This window comes from Diuraphis noxia, unplaced genomic scaffold (genome assembly GCF_037042655.1).
Source record: "Diuraphis noxia isolate RWA-SAM2 unplaced genomic scaffold, SU_Dnox_SAM2 contig0004, whole genome shotgun sequence".
NCBI classification, from domain to species: Eukaryota; Metazoa; Arthropoda; class Insecta; order Hemiptera; family Aphididae; genus Diuraphis; species Diuraphis noxia.
This window is the reverse complement of record NW_028301714.1, coordinates 36,791,102-36,813,138: the sequence shown is the minus strand read 5'-3', so window position 1 is coordinate 36,813,138 and position 22,037 is coordinate 36,791,102. Positions and strand designations below refer to the sequence as shown.

The 22,037-nt window shown below is 32.9% G+C and overlaps 1 protein-coding gene across 1 annotated transcript in view; it reads left to right on the top strand.

Moving 5' to 3' along the window:
• Positions 1-21,721, top strand: part of opa (Zic family member odd paired) — a 38,701-nt gene extending 16,980 nt beyond the window's left edge. Inside the window, exons 2-4 of the mRNA XM_089226644.1 lie at positions 18,890-19,059; positions 19,233-19,444; positions 20,635-21,721. Of these exons, the coding sequence (XP_089082770.1) occupies positions 18,890-19,059; positions 19,233-19,444; positions 20,635-20,794 (542 nt within the window). The 3' untranslated portion in view covers positions 20,795-21,721. The remainder of the gene's footprint in view (positions 1-18,889; positions 19,060-19,232; positions 19,445-20,634) is intronic.
• Positions 21,722-22,037: the final 316 nt, after the last annotated feature.

Genomic DNA, 22,037 nt, shown 5'->3' with positions numbered 1-22,037 from the left:
AACTCGTCGATACAGGGGCAGAACACCATATTATTTAAATCATAATTCGAAAACACGGTCTACACGGTTATTATTAGCTCGTTTATAGGATTTTCGAGGGAAAACAAAATCGATCAATCTCTAAACAATCTGTTCCGGTGTCTTTATATATGTTATTATTGTGTTTAAGCATCACACAAACAGTACATTATAACTTAATAAAATATATTAATCAACTAGGGTTATAAGGGTTGCCGATTTCAAGTACAAAATATACGTATAATGGTTGATGTTGGAAATTTATATTTATAGCATCATAAAATCGTTTTTATGGCTATAATAGTTAAGTTATTCTTGGTAATTTTCACGATATTATCTGATTTCATTTGTAAATAAAAAGGGGTCCCTCTTATGGTAGGTATTATTTGTATATTTAAACTAAACTATTTAATTTTCTAAATAAATATACAACATTATTATATTATCGAGGGGAGAATAATATTTTATTACCTTTATGGTTTAAAACAATTCTATTAGAAACAGATGCTCTTTGATGCAGTAACAATTTTTTGGTAAGCAAGTCTAATTTCATAGAAAAACTATATAACAACAAATACAAAATTATTTCTTATTTTATGCGCCCTTAAATGTTTAATCAATTTAAATAATATTACAAGTTTTATTATGAACAATTATTTATAAACGATATACGTATAGATAATATTATTTAAAATTTGTGAAAAATGAACATCCAAAATTCAATTCGTCAACGTCTAAACAAATTAAAATATAGTTATTTTTAATCATGATATAAATATTTACCTATGTACCTAAACAATATTGTATGCCAATGATAATTGTTATTGCCAGATTATGCTTGTTATATAGTAAGTAGAGTCGTTGTGTTTCATTCAATTTTTTTTCATTAAATAATTGTTAGTATATAAATAATTATTAATTTCAAAAACCTTGCCAATAATACTAAACTCCGCATAGATAAGTAAACTTCAAGAGGTTCTAAATCATTATAGTTACACTTATTAGTCAGGAATTTCGCGAATAAGTATAAAAAAGTACTTATTTAAATTTACTACAATTTGACAGGCAGATAAGATCTGATAACTAACTGTCTTGATTACGGTGCGGTAATAAAACGTACCGTATTATAATAAAATAAACAACGACTCGGAGGTGTAGTCATAAATCTTCCGTCTCGAGTCTCGACTCCCTGTACTACATACCTACTAATATATTTAACTCGTATATATCTACTTAAATGGCCCGAAAAAAACGATATTGGACGACGTCCCACAATATAACGTTTGCTATAATTTTAGCGATTTTTCTATTGCATTATTTCGTATAAAACTTACAACGAGCAGGACTAAGAAAAAAAACCTCCATGTACGTGGGTGAACACTAAACAGATTTTCGCGCACGTGTGCCCGACCTAAGAAATATAACGTAATAATATATTATAACTATAAGTTACGTAATATTGTAGGTACGTCGTGGCGAATTAATGCGCGGTCGGTACACTCGTGAAGACTCTTCTGCTTCCACCGCAAAATTAGCGTATGATTCGGATCTCAGCAGACGGAAATATTATGACTAGTGGGGAGGCTTTGCGCGATTCCACCCTCGTGCGGTAAAAAAAAAAAAATAATAATAAATAGCAACAGAAGAAAACGTTTCTGTTGTGAACGACGGAAGTCGGCGGCGCAGAGTACAATAACGCGCATTTATTTATATATATACACACATACATAAACTGCAGTGCTGCACTGCTGCAGGGAAACACAATGCCTGCAGGTAAATAAATCAAACCGGAGTAATTCACGAAAATAAAAATACTCGGCAGAGTTTTTTTTCGCTCGAAATCTTTCTTATTTTTTTTTCTCATTCTTTACACGTTTTTTTTTTCGTGCCCCTCTATCAATACACACATGCACAGTAAACCCATACACTCGCGCGCGCACAATGTAGATTATACAGCTTATGTTACACGCAGCTATTGAAACATCTAAATATGTATATACATTACCTACGCCCAACGTTTTACCCGCAAAAACGCCCCGAGAGACCGAAGCAGCAGCAACTATGGGGACGCGACCCGTGTGCGCGAGTTCGTTTATTATTATATTATATTGTTCGTCCGGTGTAACTTCGGTGACGGTATTTCTATCACCACAGTCTTCGTATTATTATATTATACGAATATTACCATGCGGCGGCGGTCGTATTTCCAAAAACGAAAAAAAAAATGTATATGGATACTGGCAACTATATACAATTGTATGGGTATTCTGTGGTGTTATTATTATATTGTAACTGTATTTGAAAACACTTGACGGGGACATTGCCGCGCTGAGACGTCTCGTGTCATCATATCCTTTTCCCCCGCGAATTGGGTCGCGGATTCCTGCTGCAGGGTTTCATTGAAAAACCAACCATTCATAGTCTACATTCTTTTTTCAAGCAAAATATTGTCGGGTACTGTGTACAAAACAAACACGAAATTCGAGTTGGCGCGGCTTAATCGAATTTTTTTTTTAGACAGCTTCGCTTCGATGGGTGATGCCCAGTAATGCAACGATTCTATTATCATAACAAGATATTGGACCTTAGCGACTGCAGGTTATGACGTTATAAATGTATTTCGATTTCACAGCTAAGAGACGTTTCTTTTGTGCGTCCAAATTATGAATAAATAAAGAACGTATGAGCCCGCGTTTGATATCATGACGGACGCGTCATTATTTCTTTTCGATTTTTTTCCTCCAAAAATTTGAAATCTTATTACGGAAACGGCCGTAAAGCGTGCTTGTACATACATGCAGTCATACAGGCGACGGTGTACAAGGCGCGTGGTGGTAGGGAGAGGGGGGTACACGTGTGAGATATATATGTGAGAAATGACCGCGAACGCAATAAATAATATAATATTATGTGTATACCGCGTGCGTGTTTCACTAGTATATATGGGCAGATACACGGGCTGCTGCAGCAGTTCACCACTATATCGGGCCCGGCACTGTTCACGGCGATGATTTATACGCGGACACCGCTAGCGCATATAATAATAATAATACTTATATAATATATTATATATATATACATATAGAAGTACGAGCGATAGCATTTTGACGCTAGTGGGGTGTGGGGGGATGGCTATACGTAATTAATTATCGGAGAGGAAAAAAAATAAAAACGAAAATAAAACTATATATACTGCCGATCATGATTTTACGGTATGCGCGCGCGCACACATACACACTCTCGTACGCAGACAACTCGGCGGACTTGTATATAAAGTATGAACGTTACTAGTTTTTATTGCCCTTTGTTTTTGTAGACATATTATAATACTATAATATCAGCATTGGGTTCGTTACAATATTTTCGACCGTCTAAATATTATATATTGTAATATATAGTAGTAATAGTGTAGAACACGTCAACTCGTTGCTGATTTCCCGATGCTTCTCGAACAACGTCTCGTTTTAATCGCAAGGTCGTTGGCACCATCATTTGGACTGATAATATTAAAACGTCCCAATTTATATTAAATATTTATACATATTAAATTGTAATCGCAGGATAACTTTAATCTTGTCGATGGGTCGTTAGGTTATAAATAAGATGAAAAATGTGGATTGTATAACGTGTAATATCGAGATATTTCGTTAGATCATACTGTCGTTCTGTCGTAGGTATAATATAGTATAACGCATAAACACTGGATGATATTATACTACAACGCTCCTTGCCTACAACGACAGGAACGCTTGAAACTATTTTCATTCATTGTAGTCCGAGAAACGTCAACTTGGCGTTTATGATTTAACCTGTGGACCAGATAAAAATCTTCGGACGTTTTATAAATTTTAAATTAAACTTAAATAAATATTATCATTAAGAATTTTGGGTATATGATATGTATATGTCATGTATATATCTACATGTATATGTATATATTATTTTAAATTTCGTTCAATTTATCGTACACAGTCGAATCTTAAGCCTAAAAAAGCATTTTTTAATTTTGTAATATTTTATATTTTTAAAACTAGAGCACGTTGCAATTTTATACAACGTTACGTTAAAGTATTATCTTAGTTTAGGGTAATTATGATATTGCTGATAATAAACATAACTGTTGTTTGCGCGATAAAATATCATAAAAATGAACGATGGAACGTCGTCACTTCAGTAGCAGCCAGCGGGGCTGGTTTCCGGTCATGAAATTCCTATTCCTCACGGCCTCCTCCTAAACGCCTAGGTGACGTCGTGGTGTTTATAAAACATAATATAATAACAATATTATTATTATTAATAATAATGGTATTCGTTTGGAAAATAATATAATTTTCTTTCTCCCGTCACCGTCTTCGTCGTTGTCCAGCGTGTACGCAGTGGATATTAATTATGCGTGTGTCAACCGGCAGCACATTAACATATTTCACGGTGTAACAGGAGCCAAAACGAGATCTTGAAAATGATATACCAACTGCTGCATTGGTGTGGTACGTATAATAAAATATATAAATATTATATGTATGTACACATCAACGAAGAGTTTTCCATATTATATAATTTTACACGGCGCTGCACTTGTTGTTACGGTTCAATGGTGACAATGTAATGGCCGGACATTATTGTCGTTGCGTGTCGCGTTTTATTCTGTTTTTATTGCTATTATTATTATTATTATTATTAACATCATCTTCTCGAAATGTTTTTCCCCTGTCCTCGATCGGCCATATTTATTAAAGTCGTCCACTGTCAGTATTTCACGTCCGACGGTATAATAATATCGTGTACAAGCAGTGGCCGAGACCGTAATATTATGGGTCCGCATGCGAGTATAGAGCGTGCAGAGGAGGTTGGAAAAAAGCTCGTATCTATAATATATTATATAAAAAAAACATAAGTACAATAAAACTACTCAGTACACATAAATACATAATATAGATGTATGATATTTTCATTTTTTTGAGATACGAGTTTCGATTGTCCGGAATATTTCATAAGAAAAAAAAGTAATAATATTAAATAAATGTTGAGCGATGAAAAAAAAATTATTTATAATTTCTATACATGAAAAAACTACACCGTAGCCGGCGCATATTCGTCAGAGACCGGTTTGGTTTGAAATAAATTAAACGGCAATGATTTTTTCCCTCGTCTACTCAAAGTAAAATTGTGTCAGAAAAACATTACCAAATTAATATAAATAGTTCTACATATACCGTATTAATGCGCCCGTCACCTAGTTTTTGATCAAACGAATGACAGCATATCATATTTGTTTCGATTAAACAGCATTAATTTAAATACATTTAAGCGGCTTTCGTGTATAAAAAAACCTACCTATGTTATGATGTATTTTGTATATTAAAATCATTACACAGTCACACACATTATGTTATTATATTAATATTACTATGATATACTGGACACGTACAAGTAGTACAAAAAATACTTTATACTCATGAACGTTGATAAATGTATGCATTAACTATTAATAATGAATATAATGTTATGCAATATTATATAGGTACCTTACTCTACCCATCGATCACGCTTCATCACTGTCGTCGTACTTATATAATAATAATACGTATAATGTAAATGTAATCAATATTATCACAAATCACAATTATTACTCCAAAGTAGTAAAATACTATTACTTAAATAGATGAACTAAATGTAAATAATGTATTATGTATATAACTATATGTATAAGTAATTGCTGTAAGATCTTATATATTATAAATTAATTAATTTGGTATATAATAAATTATTTTTATGTGAAAAAAATATACGTGTAGGTACTTAGGCATTAAACAGTACACCTCTTATTTTTGTTATCGTTTCAATTATTTAATTTTGAAACTTCCCATATAGGTACCCGGCTGGACGCTGGAGTCTTGATCGCCTTGCGTCGCGTTACGAAATTGCTCATTACTTGAGTCTGAGCGACTAAATAGTAGTGTATTTGAACTGGAATCAATTTTTTTTTAAACATAATACTAATACACTCTAAATCATCAACTAATTATTCATTAATTTCTGAAACATAATACCTATCAATAGCTAAGCAAAGACAATTTTTATAAACAGGGTATAAACTATAAAGGGGAAATTGTTTTCATCCAACCACTCCTCCCCTCTGTATCAGTCCTCGCAATATATTGCGTTGTTATACTTATAGTTATTTCTTATTGCCAATATAAAGTATAATATAGATATAAAGATATAAATAAACTCGGAAAATCGATTCTTTCCGCATTTATAGCGTTGAAGTTTTCAAAAGAAAAACACTGTAACGTAATTCCCACCGTTTCAATGATAACAATTAATATGAATATATTTTTATTTTTATTTACTATTTTTTTTTTATAATGATTTACTAGTTTATTACATTTAAGTTTAAATAATATCACCTAAATTATTAGTATTTTCATTTTAATACCTTAAATACCATGTATTAATATTAGCGACGCCATTATATATGAAGACATGAAGTATAACTACTACAATAGCTGGCTATAGCTATTTCGTTTCCTCTGATTTATTTAATTGCAAATATTATGATGATTTAAGAGTTAATTATGCAGAACAATTATATGAAACGGTGTTAAACACGGTGGGTTAAAAGTTTCCGCCAAGTTTCCGGACTAACTGCCTGGCCGTGCCGAAAACAATAGTTGTACAGTGTGAAGGCATGGGGGTTGCTTTTTAAGTTAATTAGCATTCCAAAAAGGAAGTGCCATGACTGAACAGAAAAATAACATTCGGCCAAAAAGGCTGTCCGCTGAAACATAAATAATAATATTATATTATTATACTTCGTTGTTGTGTATAATTATGAACAATTAGGCGTGTCCGTATACTACATTGGTGGGGTAGTTGGTGGTTGGCGATTAGAAGGGGAGCAGTAGTGACGAACAATGACTATACCGTAGGAATATTTTGCACCTTATTAATGTACAACAAAAACTTTGGACAATATAATATAGGAACTATGTGTCCGGAACACGAACTAAAGGATACGGCGGAAAGAAAGGTTTGGAAAATCTAAATATAATATAATATATACAAAAAGCTGACTGGGTTTTGACGTTGTATATTTATACAATATCCAAGATGACTTAACTCGTTTACTGGTTTTATAAACATTAAAACTTGGTAGAATGTGTACAGATTATTATTTTTTTACTATCTTCTTCGTTTTTAATTGTTAAATCACATCAAATGCATCTTAATTGTTAAATTTTCTTGAAAATATATTTTTATTTTACTAAGGAAAATATTTTACACGTATAAAAGTAAAATAATATTCATATATATATATATAGGTATTTATTTATTAATAACATTTATTATATTAAAGTATAAACGTCATTGACGAAAAAACCATACTTAAATATTACATTATATTGATTGTAGTATAATTTTAATATTTTATAGCTTAACGAACGTACTATGGAATGCTAAAGTAATATTACCTACTTACTGACGGTTATTAATAATGTGAAGTCGTATGGCTTTCACTTGCTCGTTATAGTACAACTTAATCGTTGTCGCTGATTTATAATAGGTACTCAATAAATAATTATTTTATTAATATTACTTATTATTTGTCCGTAAACGAGCTTTTGATCTTATAATGAACTTATCGCGTGTCTAATTAAGGGTCCACGTCCTCTCTTAATTTTCCAGATTTAGAAAGAAAATGAGGAAGATATTCAACTAGGTATACTGCAGCCAATAGCGTATGCAGGATCAAAATTTATAAGCCTGCTATAGTGCTATCAGATCATTTGGGGTTGTGGTTTCACCATGTTTCTGATCATAGCTAAACTAATAAATACATTTAAAATTAGGCATATTTACTATTAACATTTCTTTTTGCTAAATAATTTATTACAACAAATTGCAGAGACAGTATTAAATTTAGTCTTCGATACAAGTGTACATTATTCAATCTAATTTATATAGGTCATCAGGCTATATCAGGCCATAATAACTACAGAAATAAATGATAATTCGATTATCACTGAAAGTTAATGTTACTTAAGCCATTTGAAACCAAGATTCTCGATCTTAACATTTATTTTATGTCCATTAAAAATTATAAACAATTAATTCACTTTGGGTAATTATATATGTATGGTTAAAACTTAATTTTATATGGGAAGTTCTATTCTGGGGGAATTAGCACTCTACAACCCTTCAATTCACCATATAATATAATAATAGCAGAAATGTGAATGTACAGACTTTTTTTTACGGTTATGATATTTACACTGTGGGGCAGCAAGCGTGGTAATTTATGGGCGTTTCAAAATTTTCAATACACTTGCTGCGTAAATATAATATTATTATGCTGAAACTGTGTTGTATACCATAATATATACCATGTATATGTATGGCCGTGTTGTAGCAGAAGTATATTAATATAGTAATAGTATACATATAGTAGTATATTATAGTGATGCCTACCACTATAATATACTATATTATAGTAGCTCTGCCGGTAGACATTGACAATTTTATCGTGCCCACTCGGCCGCCGGAGGATTCGCACAATGAACCAGTCGTAAATAACCTCTCGTGTGTGTAAGTGTGTGCGTGTGAGAGTGCTCTCGCGCGTTTTCATCTATAGCGCATTTTTCCCGGTTTACGCGTCTTCCTCACACACAGGTTCTCTGGCCGTTTTTTTTTATTTATTTTACGAGACCAGAACGCACACTTCTTCGTGTTGGCAAATATCGTCGTTAACGACATCCGACGTGAACGCCTACGCTCACGTCTATATGGATACCTGTACACTGAACGTAATATCATATTATAGTATTTATTTACACGAGCGAGCGTGCAACATCCATTCAGTTTCTGGAAATGTTAAACAATATAATATATAATATTATGCATTTATTTTTTTCTACCGAATATCGTTATTATTATTATTATTATTATGATTATGATTATTGTTTCGTTTTTTTTTCTTTTCCAAACAACCTTTGTGACGTCATCGCCACGCGAACGTTATTCTGAAGGAAAAAAGTATTTTCGCGAGACGCACGTCATCTGGTCTTGTCACATGTAATAATAACAATATTCGCATCCGACGCACGGCGGAGCTGTTTTGTACCGCCAACGAGCGGGGCCCTTTCAAAGGGCGTATAAATACATATATATATATATAATTGTACGCACACATAATTAAAAACCAAACTCTAATCATGTGGGATAAACACATACATCACATGTACATTATATATATAATATATGTGTGTGTACAGTTTCTGGTGGGTGGCTGATGGAAATAGGGTGGACGGTATTTTTTTCGCGGCGATGATTACCGTCCGTTGGTTGGATATAGTTATCATATTAATGTATTGTATCGTCAAATAACCCGACGAACGACACGAGGACCCGTTTACATGTTTATTACATAATATTATTAGATTCTTCATTTGTATCGTTGCAATGATACCTATACACCTAATATCTACTATATGCATATCTAAGTGTGTGTAATGTGTATACATATATATACAATATTAGCCGAGTGCGTATCCGTCCGGTGTAGTTTTTGGATCGTTGTTTAGTTGTTAACACACCGATATCGCAGTATGTGCTACACAAACGCGCGTGATGCCGTGTTTAACATATATTATCGTTTTGAAATTGAAATAGGTATATATGGCTGCAGTATACATACAGACATACTCACTTTTATTCACGGACCACCGGCACCCGGTGTATCGTGACGTTGGTCAAATGATATATTATATTATTATGTTAAATATGATGAAAATATGAAATTAATAATTACAATTGCGCGTTGTAACCGTAAACTGCGATTCTGCTATCCGCCAAGATATTATGATTCGAATGAGAGGTAATTCGTCGGCCCACCGCCCGTGGAAAATACAGGCGTGCGAAATGTAGGTACCTATACATCTAATTCGCGTATCTGATTACCGACGTCAATAATTGTACTTAACGTCCCCCCTCAACATATTCGTTACGTTTAATAATAATAATAATAATAATAATAATCTAATATACACGTTTTATAGAACATCGTAAAATTTGAATTCATACGGCGACTGCAACACGCGTTTAAACAAGTTTTGCGGAGTGACTAATATTATTTATTCCGGATAAACGACGTGGTTATGATAAAAAATAAAAATGAATCAAAACCTGTCGTGGTCAAATGTATAATACTACTCATTCCATAATTTTTCCCACGGATCTTTCGATTTTAGCTGTTAAGTGTAAACACATAAGTTCCACAGTATTAATTATTCTCTCTCTTTCTATGTATATATACATATAGAAATATATATTTATATACGTTTGCGTAATATCGCATCTCCCCAGATTGTCCAGCCACGATCATATAATTATTGTTATATACGCGTGTCAGTCTGAAATTCAAAATTATTGTATTATTTATACTGAATAATTCGTAATAACTAGGTGATAACAGTTTTATAATAATATACAATTATTGCGTATTAGTTTTTAAAATAATTTATTTTTACTTCATAGCAATGTCAGTAAAGTATAATATTATTATTATAGATTACAATAAAAACAAAACCAATATTTTTGGTTCATTCCAGTTATTTATAAAAGTATAAAATATTATATTATAATAAAATGGTATAACGGTCAAATTCGGACCTTTTTTAATCTGATCCTGTGTGGATACATTAAGTCTTACGATCATTTCGCCATGTATAATATACACACGAATCTGCATTTCCCTTACACATGTATCATCAACGATTATTATTAACACGAGTTATTTATTACGAAAAAAAAAGTGAAGTAATAATAATAATAAGTAAGAAACCGAAACAGTCATTGTTCTGTCAATCAGATATGGAATAGCTATTTTTTTTCTCGTCGATATTTATTTCCGTCCACACTATTCACTCGGTCCGATCTTTACCGGGCATCGCCGCTATTCTCTTGTATCATAATTTGACAAAAACGCAAACGACATATTGTATATCGTATTGTACATGTTTTTACGCATTGCGAGTACGCAGGTATACATAATGGTATTATACCGCTACTATATAATATAAATATATAATATAATGTTATTATTATATACTTGAAGATCGTCAACTGGTATTCGAGTAATAGTAACAATACGGAGAAACGCAATCTTGCCTTTTGCCGTTGTCACGAGGTGATTGACGATCTCGGTGGTCAAAAGGTACTGAAAACGATCACGGGGATAATTGACCGGATTTTTCGATCAGATTCGCTGTCAGTGTGACAAGGGTGTAATGAATCCTGGAATGTTAGCTAGATTTCACTGCAATATACTGCACCATTATTGTGTTTGTGTGTATGATAATCATTTATATTTTCGGTGTAAAAATATAATATTATATACGAGGGGAAACACGGTACAATCAGATTATGATTATTGATACCAAGGATCCATTGTTGAACGCCGAGATGTTTATCGATCCGCAATATTTGTCGTTTTTCTGCTCGAACGTCTTTATGTTAAATATATTTGTGTTTGCGTATGTGTGTGTAGAAGAAAAAAATAACGTTTATTTTTTTTTCATTTTAAAATTCGCTCAATATAGCCACACACAATTCGAGTGCACGAGTCAATCTCACACGCATACGCCCGTTTGTGTGTGATACTGTGACATTGTAAATGTGTACTGTGATGTATAGGAATAAAAAAACGGCCCGGCCGTTGAGTTTATAAGCTTCATGTTCGTTCGTTAAAGTCTCTTCCAGCGCACACATTCGTCGCCGAATGAGTTTCGAAGCACACGCGCTTTACAATTCTCGATATCGCTCCCATACGCGTGTAACATATTGTTATTAAAAATAATCCGACAGACAGACAGACGGGACGTCAACCGTTTAATTAACATGACATATTATCATCGACTTAAATCGATATCCCTATCGTGTTATGACAGTAATAACAACATCATCAATCAATGTTGTCCGGATGGTCTGTCCGATTAACTTTTGGGAGGTTTAAATATCAAATATATATAATATATTACATTATCATGTTATGTATACATCGACTAATGCCATAGTCGATGTAATGAGTGATCAAATTTGCATAACTAATATAATAAAATGTTAAACGTCGATTGCCCACGTGATATATTTATATATATATATATGTATAATTTTAGGATATAAATATTATTAACTATATTGTTTTGAATGCGTATTACATTATATGCGTGATCGTTTTGGTTTTTCGATACTAAGAGGATTTTCGTAAAACGATAGTACGATACTGCGGTATAGAAAAAAATATTAATGACATATCAAGATTTTGGGGGGATTATATACCGACAAAAGGTGTGTATAATGGATGAACGCAAAGTGATTCAGGGTATTTTTCAACGATAAATCGATTTAGGATTTTTTAAAACACATGGGTTACAAAAAAATACGCAAAGTTTATAGCACGTACCAGGTATCTTTACGATTTAGGTACCTTTATTGTTAATTGGTTCATTGTAAACCAATAATTTTTTTTATCTAGTCACTTTCGACGTGCCGTAAGACTGCAGCAGGTGCGCAATATCATATTATACCGCGTCCGCGTGTGTTAATGTAATTATAAAGGTAATAAAACATGATTCGTATTTAACAGTTATTACGACTTACTAGACATCCGTAAAAACAACATTATCCCCTCGGCCCTAAGTGAAACGAATTATTTGTCCAATCTATTTCCTATGCAAATGTTTGGACACCGCATTAAATATTTATATTCGAATCACTTTTGCAGTATTGTTTGCTGAAGCCCCTAACCGTTTAGGGGATTTTCGAGTATGCATTCTAAGTTTTTATCACGCCCCGTATGATAAATTGTCATCGGTTCTTATGTGTGTGTGTGTGTGTGTGTGTGTGTGTGTGTGTGTGTGTGTGTGGACGATATCCATTTTTCCACGAAGAGAGCAGCTGCAGAATTGGCCGCCACAATACAAGACAAATGGTCCCTAAAACATATTCCCCTAAGCCAACTCGTAGATATCACGAGCATATAATAATGCGTATAATATTGTGATATTTTTGTATTTAAATATTTTAAATTATCTACTATCAAAACTTCTCAATCAATTGTAGTCGAATAGGTTGATCTTTATTATGTTTGATTCACATAATTGACAGACGCGTTTAAACAAATGTGTATACTATAATATAGGTACCGATATTTACTAAGAAAAAACTATCGAGACATATAATAATTTAATAAAATGTTATATACGAAATTTATAAAACAAGTTTTGAAATAAGTTTAAAAAAAGAGCAATTTCTTCTATCCGTACTTAATTATTGACGTGAGCTACTTATTAATGAATTTTATCTCACTCAATATTAATGAAAACAAATCTACTATAGGTAGCATTAAAAAAAAGACATCAAAATCACATGTACATTGTATATTATAGTTGTGGTTGAATAATACGATATTCGCATATTATATGTTTCTGAATAATTACGATGGTATATAATAATAAAATGTGCTGGCCAAACACGCGAAACAATAAAATTATGTCCCGAGTAGAACAAAACCATAAATCCTTACGAAAATATATGTAAACCGGTAACGTTCCTCAAGGTTGTTATGATTTCTTTTATATTGTACAACCCTTTTGTGGAGCTGACAAATTCTGTGTTTATAACCCTTATTATTATTACGTCTTTCTTTATATTACGTTCTTGCGCCTGTCATGTTCTATCTACCGCCCCTCGCATTTACGAATCACAGAAATATACCAACGCGTATGACAATGATATCCTGAGATAAGTGCTGTTGCTGTAGGATGATTGAAAAATAAAAGATGCATATGAAAAAATATATAAATAATAATAAACCGAAGACGGTTCTCAGGAGTTACCCACTCATTATATTCATACGAGTAAAAAACGACCAGACGTTGTTTAATTCATATATAATAAGCCATTTTATATTGTAAATTCATTACGGCGATTGTACAATCTTTTAATTGTCCGCTTATAATTAAAACTGCAAGTGGACTCGTAATTTGATTTGTAGTGTCGTTTGCTGCCGGACCACCGGAATCGAGATGGCTATAAATTATTATGTATGTATATACAATACGCATAATATTATGTTATAGGTATATACGTTTATAGTCCTCCGTTTGTATAATATAAGTCGACTTAATACTATGTGTATATATATATACAATATCACTGTAATATACTCGGACGTATTATATGGTAGTAGTTGACGGTTGGAAAAAAAAGTGATCCGGTGTTTATATATATTTTATTTCATTTGTTTTCTTCATTTATTTTACACGCGTGTATATTTCATACCACAAACCGTCGCGTCGTAGCCTCGTAAGTATATCACATATACTTTACGATTATTTTATCATAATATCATTGCGTGTTTAGGTGACTATATTATAACCATGTACACGCATATATATATATACCTACGATATGACTATACCCATTGGTTTTCGCGTGCTTATTAGATTATCGGTACTACTATAAAATAAATTAAAATATATTATAATAATAATTATGAGGTATTATGATAATGTATGATGATATCATAATACAGTTCGTGCTACACGTGTCGCGAGATGTTTGAAAATTATTTAGTTTCGTTGTTCATTAACACACGTGCTGTTGTAATGTTGTCGAAGTCTAGCGCGCGGGGTCGCCCGCGGGTGTACATCGAAACATAAACAATAGAGAAAACTCGGCGTAATAATAATATTTAAGGCATAACATTGTTTAAACAGAATCGAGTCATCAATCAGTAATTATTGTTATTATTGTTTTTATTTTTTATTGTTTTTATAATTTTATTATTATCATTATTGATACCCTCATACGGTAGACGAGATATGTACGTACAGACGAAATGATTTGCGTTTATTTGTACGCGTCCGAAACAATAGAGGTGTTGCGCACACGCGTTCCGATTGGCTGACAGACTGGTCGCATTATATATTTGGGTACTTGTATTGTATGTTATTATGTTTGCAGTAATAGTCGTTGTATTGAGAACCGAATGCCAGTATGAGGTGGATTTACACACTACCCTTTTATATGGGTCAAGATAGTTTTCATTTGAATTTATCGTTTTTATTTTCATCGACAAAACATACTAAGTATTATTACTGTGTACCTACTGCAGAGATGGGTTAGAGGATGTACACTAATAATAATTTATGATGTAGGTATAAGAGCAACTGTAACGGTAGGAGTTATTCAATATTATTGTGTTTAACGGCTGACATGTTATAAGATATGTTATTATTTTCTCAATCTAAGAGCTTGTCTGTTGCGTGTGGTCTAAATGTCCATGTAAAAAGGACTCAACTAGTGTTATACGTGCACGCTAGCATTTTAGAAAAAGTTTATTCTAGGAAACCGAAAATCGAAGAAGAAAAGAAGGCGAAAAAATATGTCCTGTGTGCAATATTTATGATCGTGCGCACATACACGCGTGTTAGTTCACAATGGACGTCCCGTCGCGAAGGTGCTGGCCCCCGTTACAATTTAACACCGGGTGGGTATTTCTTTTCTGTCGATTCGTTCAGCACCTTAAAGTCCTTTCGGGACCTATATACCGTATAGATATTCAATAGAGATTTTATTAAGTAGCGATCTTTTGTAATGGTCCTCTTCTCTGGAGTCATTGGTCATCGACGCTTCCGTCCGGCAGATGTGTACTCCATTGTCCAGCTGCTCGTGGTGGACCCACGCACGCACGCGAATACGTTCTATAAGCACCCACGATAAATATATAAATCTGACAGATATGGATTGACTTTTCCGATGATATTCTATTCGTTTTCAATATTATTTAAAGACATATTTATTGTTGGTGGTGACTGCGGTGACTGGTGGTGGAAACTGGAAATTCAATAATTATAATAATATAACTACAGTGAGTCGAATTTCATGCGTTCATTCATCGCTAATTCCGACGTGATAAAACAATAGCACTATTTGTAAGGTCGGTGACCGTCAGTGTACATGCCGAATTCATATTTCAGAACACAAATCTAAGATATCTACATCTAAACTCTATTGTTCCCTTTCGATGTTACCCTCGAATTCCCTAGTGCATCGGACAAGTAAGTTCTTGAGCCGTCACCGGGCTTACAAGTTAATGCATTTTAAGTGAAATAAATCGCGTCCGATGCATGTTAGATACGACACGGACGATACATGTAAAATATGACAATAGAGAGCTTAACAAAATAAAAAATAAAATAAATAATCGTTTTAGATCTACGATACTATATAGGTTTCGATTTGTATATATATATTACTCCTTCAGGTACATTAAATAAAGTATGCTCGTGACGAACAATCGACATATCGATTGATATTGCGTAATACTTCTATCGTTACATGTATAATATAATATTGTATAATATTCATTTGAACTTTACACAACGTGTTACACACAATTCTTTCATAAATCTACCAGGAAAAGGCTATATATGAGAATCATCTCTTGTGGGAGTCAGATATTTCTTCATTGGCTTACGACAAAACAATACGCGTTAATTACACGGCATATACCTTTTCGCTTAGCGGAAATTTGTAATTGTTTTTGTTTGTGTTTTTAGTAAGACGTGTTTCCTTATTCCTACGCTACACGCTGTTTTCCGATTAAAATACATTTCAAACCATTTGCGATTGAAATCTCCGGTAGAGGTAGACAACATATTATCTGCAGCTGTACCAGCCGTGAGTGGGCACAATATTCCGGAGACGCGTATATATCATCCACGACGAAATATAATACTTCCACGTTGTTTTCATTATACGCATCTCAAACCCATAAGTCATAAACCCGTTTAGTTGTACTTTTTTTAAATAACTCATTAAAAATTAAGAGTCCTTGGAAATGCCACCCAAATTATGAAAGAAGAATAGCATATATAGGAGCAGGAGGACGAAGAAAACGAAGAATATTTTTATTACACTTATCTTTTGACGATGTATGCTTGTATGTGTACACGCATACATACACGTATGTATATTTTTATTGCATTCCAGTCCATTGTATGCCGTAACATATGTAAATCGTTAAAACACTCATCTCCAGCTCGTTTGTATAAGGTGCCTATACCTTGATGCAGGCGTTCTGGAGTCGTTAAAAATGAAAACATTGCCGTTACGTGTCGCTAATCGTTTATTACCAATAAGAAACTGACCCGCGACTTAGGCGCCGGGGGAATAATATTCGCTTATATACTAACCACGTCGTATATTGATATTGACCGTAGTTCGATAGTAATATATTTTATTAGTCGACGCGCGTAGGCGTTTAAATTATGTAAAAACGAAATACGTCGTCTCCCACTATATAATATAATATAATCTGGTCGTATTATTTTTGTTTTATCGTTTGATATATTATTATTATTATGTCGTGGCCAAAAATATTACAGATTTATTATTTTTTTTTCATATGTTTTTAATAGTCTATTAAACGACCGTCGCGTACCTACTACTTTATCATCGCCCGAGTCCTACCCCTAAAATGTATTCCTTTATAATAGTTTACGTATTTAACGACTATACTGTCTATACTAACACAACAACGACATGTATAATGGGGCTTTTCATATTACATTATTGTACAAGAACAAAACACTGAACACGCCATCAACACGACCGGTAGTCCGGTTCTCATATGGAGGTGTGAATCCGTCTAGAACGTTACCATGTCGATTGCCATAATCAGATTGTCGATAACAAGCTTTCAACTCCTTTTCAACTGTCTGACCTTAGTGCGAGTGGTAGGAGGGGGGGAGGGAATGAAAAATATTTGCAATGAATAACAATATCGGTCTACGAGTTATCGTAAAAGAGGTCATAGGTAGGCATACCGTGTGACCAACCACATAAACTCCAATCATGTCTGAATCGTGTAATTGCTCGGTAATAAAAACTTCGGAATAAATAATATTATAATCGTCAAAATAGATATTGTTATAATAATAGATGGGATGAGAGACATTATGGTTCACCTCCTGTAGTCAATCATAAATATATTTAAAATGCGTAATAATAAACGTGTTGTTATTTTTTGTATACATTTCGAACAAGAAAAATGTATAGGTACCATCAAATATATTTTGAATGGAAAAATGTATCCCTAAATAACTACCATACCAATGAAATGGATGCAAACTCAATTTACACGCTAAAAGATATAATATGATATCATGACCAAGGACATATTCGTCAATCTTAGTGTCGAATGTTACACAAAATTTGGTCTCACAATAAAAACAGAACAATCTTTCTTTCTTTTTTTTTGGAGAAATCGATGATTCGACACGGGTTACGTATAAAGGCCTTTTGTATTCTCTCATACCATTTAGAAGAGGATTTATGGGCTATCCGAGTAACACAAGTGAACCTGAACTCCAGAAGTAACGATATTGACCACACCACGCACAACAAAAAAAAAGGGTCTCGGACCTAAAATCTTCAAGGTTTTTAAACGACCTTTTTTTCCTTCTCTATATATGGTCATATGTAGGTATTGAATAAGTAATTTACTGGATGTCTTTGTTCCGAAAAATTCCATTACTCGACTTACTACACTATCGAAACGAAAACGATAAAAATAATGTACATCACCGGATTTTTGCTGTAAATTATTGTATGAACACATTGTGTGCATTTGACAGTTTCCTAACCTCCCGCAGTAACATTGGAATCACTTGTATTATTTTGTGATTTTGTTTATGGGCCACGTGATGCACAAATATACTGATCGTTGGAATAATACAACGACGATGATAATAATAATAATAATAATAATAATATTAACATAACATTTTTTGTATTTTTATAGGCGAGAAGCCGTTCAAATGCGAGTACGAAGGATGTGACCGTAGGTTCGCCAACAGTTCGGACAGGAAAAAGCACTCGCACGTACACACATCGGACAAGCCGTACAACTGTAGGATATCTGGCTGTGACAAGTCGTACACTCATCCCAGTTCCCTCAGAAAGCACATGAAGGTACGCATTCTGCTTACGTAAATAATACATATTATAATATCTCCCCTAAGCCCGATCCGCCGAATGATAATAAATTCATTACAGCAGCATTATTCCAGGATAACACCTGGGTCGATTTGTTCGTTTTAACATTTTATTCATATTTATTAATTAATGTTTATTTATCTCCATAGGTGCACGGTAACGGCAAGATGGACAGCGACGGCAACTACGACTCTGAAGACTCCAACTGCTCGTCCGGTGGTTCGATCAGGGTGACCGACAGCTGTACAACTGCGACGCCTAGCATTGTGTCGCCCGTAGATCACCACCACGGAGCACAGACACCGTCGTCCGTCCTACACCCAACGGCGCTGCCACTGCCCACACCGCCAACGTCCGATTGGTAAGCACATCTAAAATAAGAATTTGCATCTTTTCGGCCATTACAATTTCCATATTTCTGTGTTTTTTTTTTTTTTAATTATTTAATTTATTTATTGAATAATTAAATGGTAATCAATGGTAAAAAATAATGTATCAATAATTAATTAAACCAGTATACCTATATCAAGAAATATGAAAATTTTAATGGTAGTTAGATAACCGAATAGATCCAAGAATTTTCTTAGACTGTATATAATAATAATATATTTACATACAAAATTGTATTTCGGTTGCTGACGTGTATATGATATTCTAATTAATGTAATGTGAAAAAGTTTTTTTTGTTCACTGACAAAATAATTCTATATAATATCGACCATTTTAAGATATTATTACTATTAACCATTTATTAACTCATTTCACAGTTTTCAGTATTCAATACATAAATATTTATACAGAAACGATTAGAAGTTTTCAAAAAACATTTAATACGATATTAACTAAACCAATAAATAAATACCTTGGCAGGCTATACTTTATATGATGTGCATCATAAATATACTTTTGTTGATAACTAATAAGTAACCATGACAACGAATATCTTTTGAAAAAATTGACAGAAACAACCCTAAAATATATTTGCTTAAAAAAAAATATATTACATTAGGTAGAAAAGCTAAGCTATGTTTAAAGTATTTTATCACTTATATCAATCAATGAAATTTATTATAGGTACTTTGTTGTTGTACAATAAATACAAATTATATATTTATATATGTTCCAATAGATGCACAACAAATGACAACGTGAAATATTTCAAATTTTTGTACATTCAACTATAAAACATGTGCAATTGTACAAGGTACAACAACAATATACGTATTAATCGACCATAAAAAATATACTATATTGCACAAATGTCATCGGTCTGAAAATAATTCGTGGCGTGAAGAATGAGATGTATTATGTTATATTATGTATCTCGTTATTTCAACCATCTATATTATCATAACAACAATTATTATTATAATGTCTTTTTCGCTTTTTCATGTACACAATTGAAATATATTTAAATGTTAACAATAAGTACGCCTTCAAAACTAAGACTCTGATTAGAAAACTTAACGACATGAAATCGCCATTTTTAATGTGTATAATATTATGTATATTAAATTAATTGTCTAACAGTGATCTTCTGACCCTCTACAGGTACATGAACACCGGACCTGGCACGCCGTCCATTCAACCATCGTCCGTCGACCACGGTCACCACTATCTGACCGACCTAAATCACCATCACCATCATCATCACCCACACCATCACACGTCACTAATGGCCCATCACCATCATGGGACCGCGGCTTATTGAAACAAATCCCCCGCTTCGTATTACGACACCGCTGCTGCTTCCGCTTCCGCTTCCGAATGGAGGTAGCACACCGCCACCGTCGTCGTTACCGATGACGATGACAACGGTTGGTGATCAGCAGTGGCAAGTACATTCTCGCCTTGACGACATGATGCACTTATAAATATAATGTATAAAATATGAACATTTCGTTTTGTATTTAATCTGATCATCGTAAACATTTGATAATGATATTCAATATCATCGTGCAGCGCGTTTGAATGTATAATCGTTTATTATATTATTAGAAATAATATGTAATATGTAATATATATTATATTGTTTTTAGTCTTAAAATCAGCTCTCTATCGTTTTCCATTACGATATGAAGTGGGGGCCACCTGTGATTTATATTATTATTAGTATTATTTTTTTTTTTTAGTGTAATTATTATCGATGGGTTATTTTTTTTTTAAATTTAAAGGTTCACATGTATAATTGACAACGTTGACGATACTGCAGATGTTTTTGTTTTTTAAATTTAATTTAAGTATTGTAAACAACTGAACCACTCTGTTACAGTGCCTTTAAATTAAATATTTAAAAATTATGATTTTTTAAATACCAACATTATAACATGTATATATGTTATTGCATATAATGTATTTGTAATATTATATTGTAAACATCCAATCAAAAAAGAAGAGAAAAAACTTCCATTCATTTACAGGTACACTATATTTGTACAATCTTGTATTACTAAAGAATTTAACTCTGAAAGAGTATGTTCGGCCAACATACACATTCGGTTATTAATTTAGTAAATTGTATTATAGTAATAGTGTATCGAAGGCCTATATTGTAAAAAGAATATTTATATATACGTATATATTATACAAATAAAAAATTTAAGTGATATGAAAATAAATTTTATTTGTGTTTTAAAAATTCATCGTTCATTGTTTAATAATCATTTGTGTAGTGTATGTACATCAGCTGTTCTACCTCCGATGTACCTATTGCACGTACAATAATGTTCCTTTTGAATCAAACGCACATCCGCGTGAGGTAATAATAATATATTAATTCCTTAGTCTAATATATTTTAGGAGGTAACTGAACAAAAATGCGGTGAAGCTGTATACCCGACCGACTCACTTGAGTGTAATGATTCACTCATGTGAACCAAAATCATAATTTTTAGTGTTCTCGAAGCACAAAAGACGTCGGTACAATATTGTTTAAAGAATAATATGCTTATACA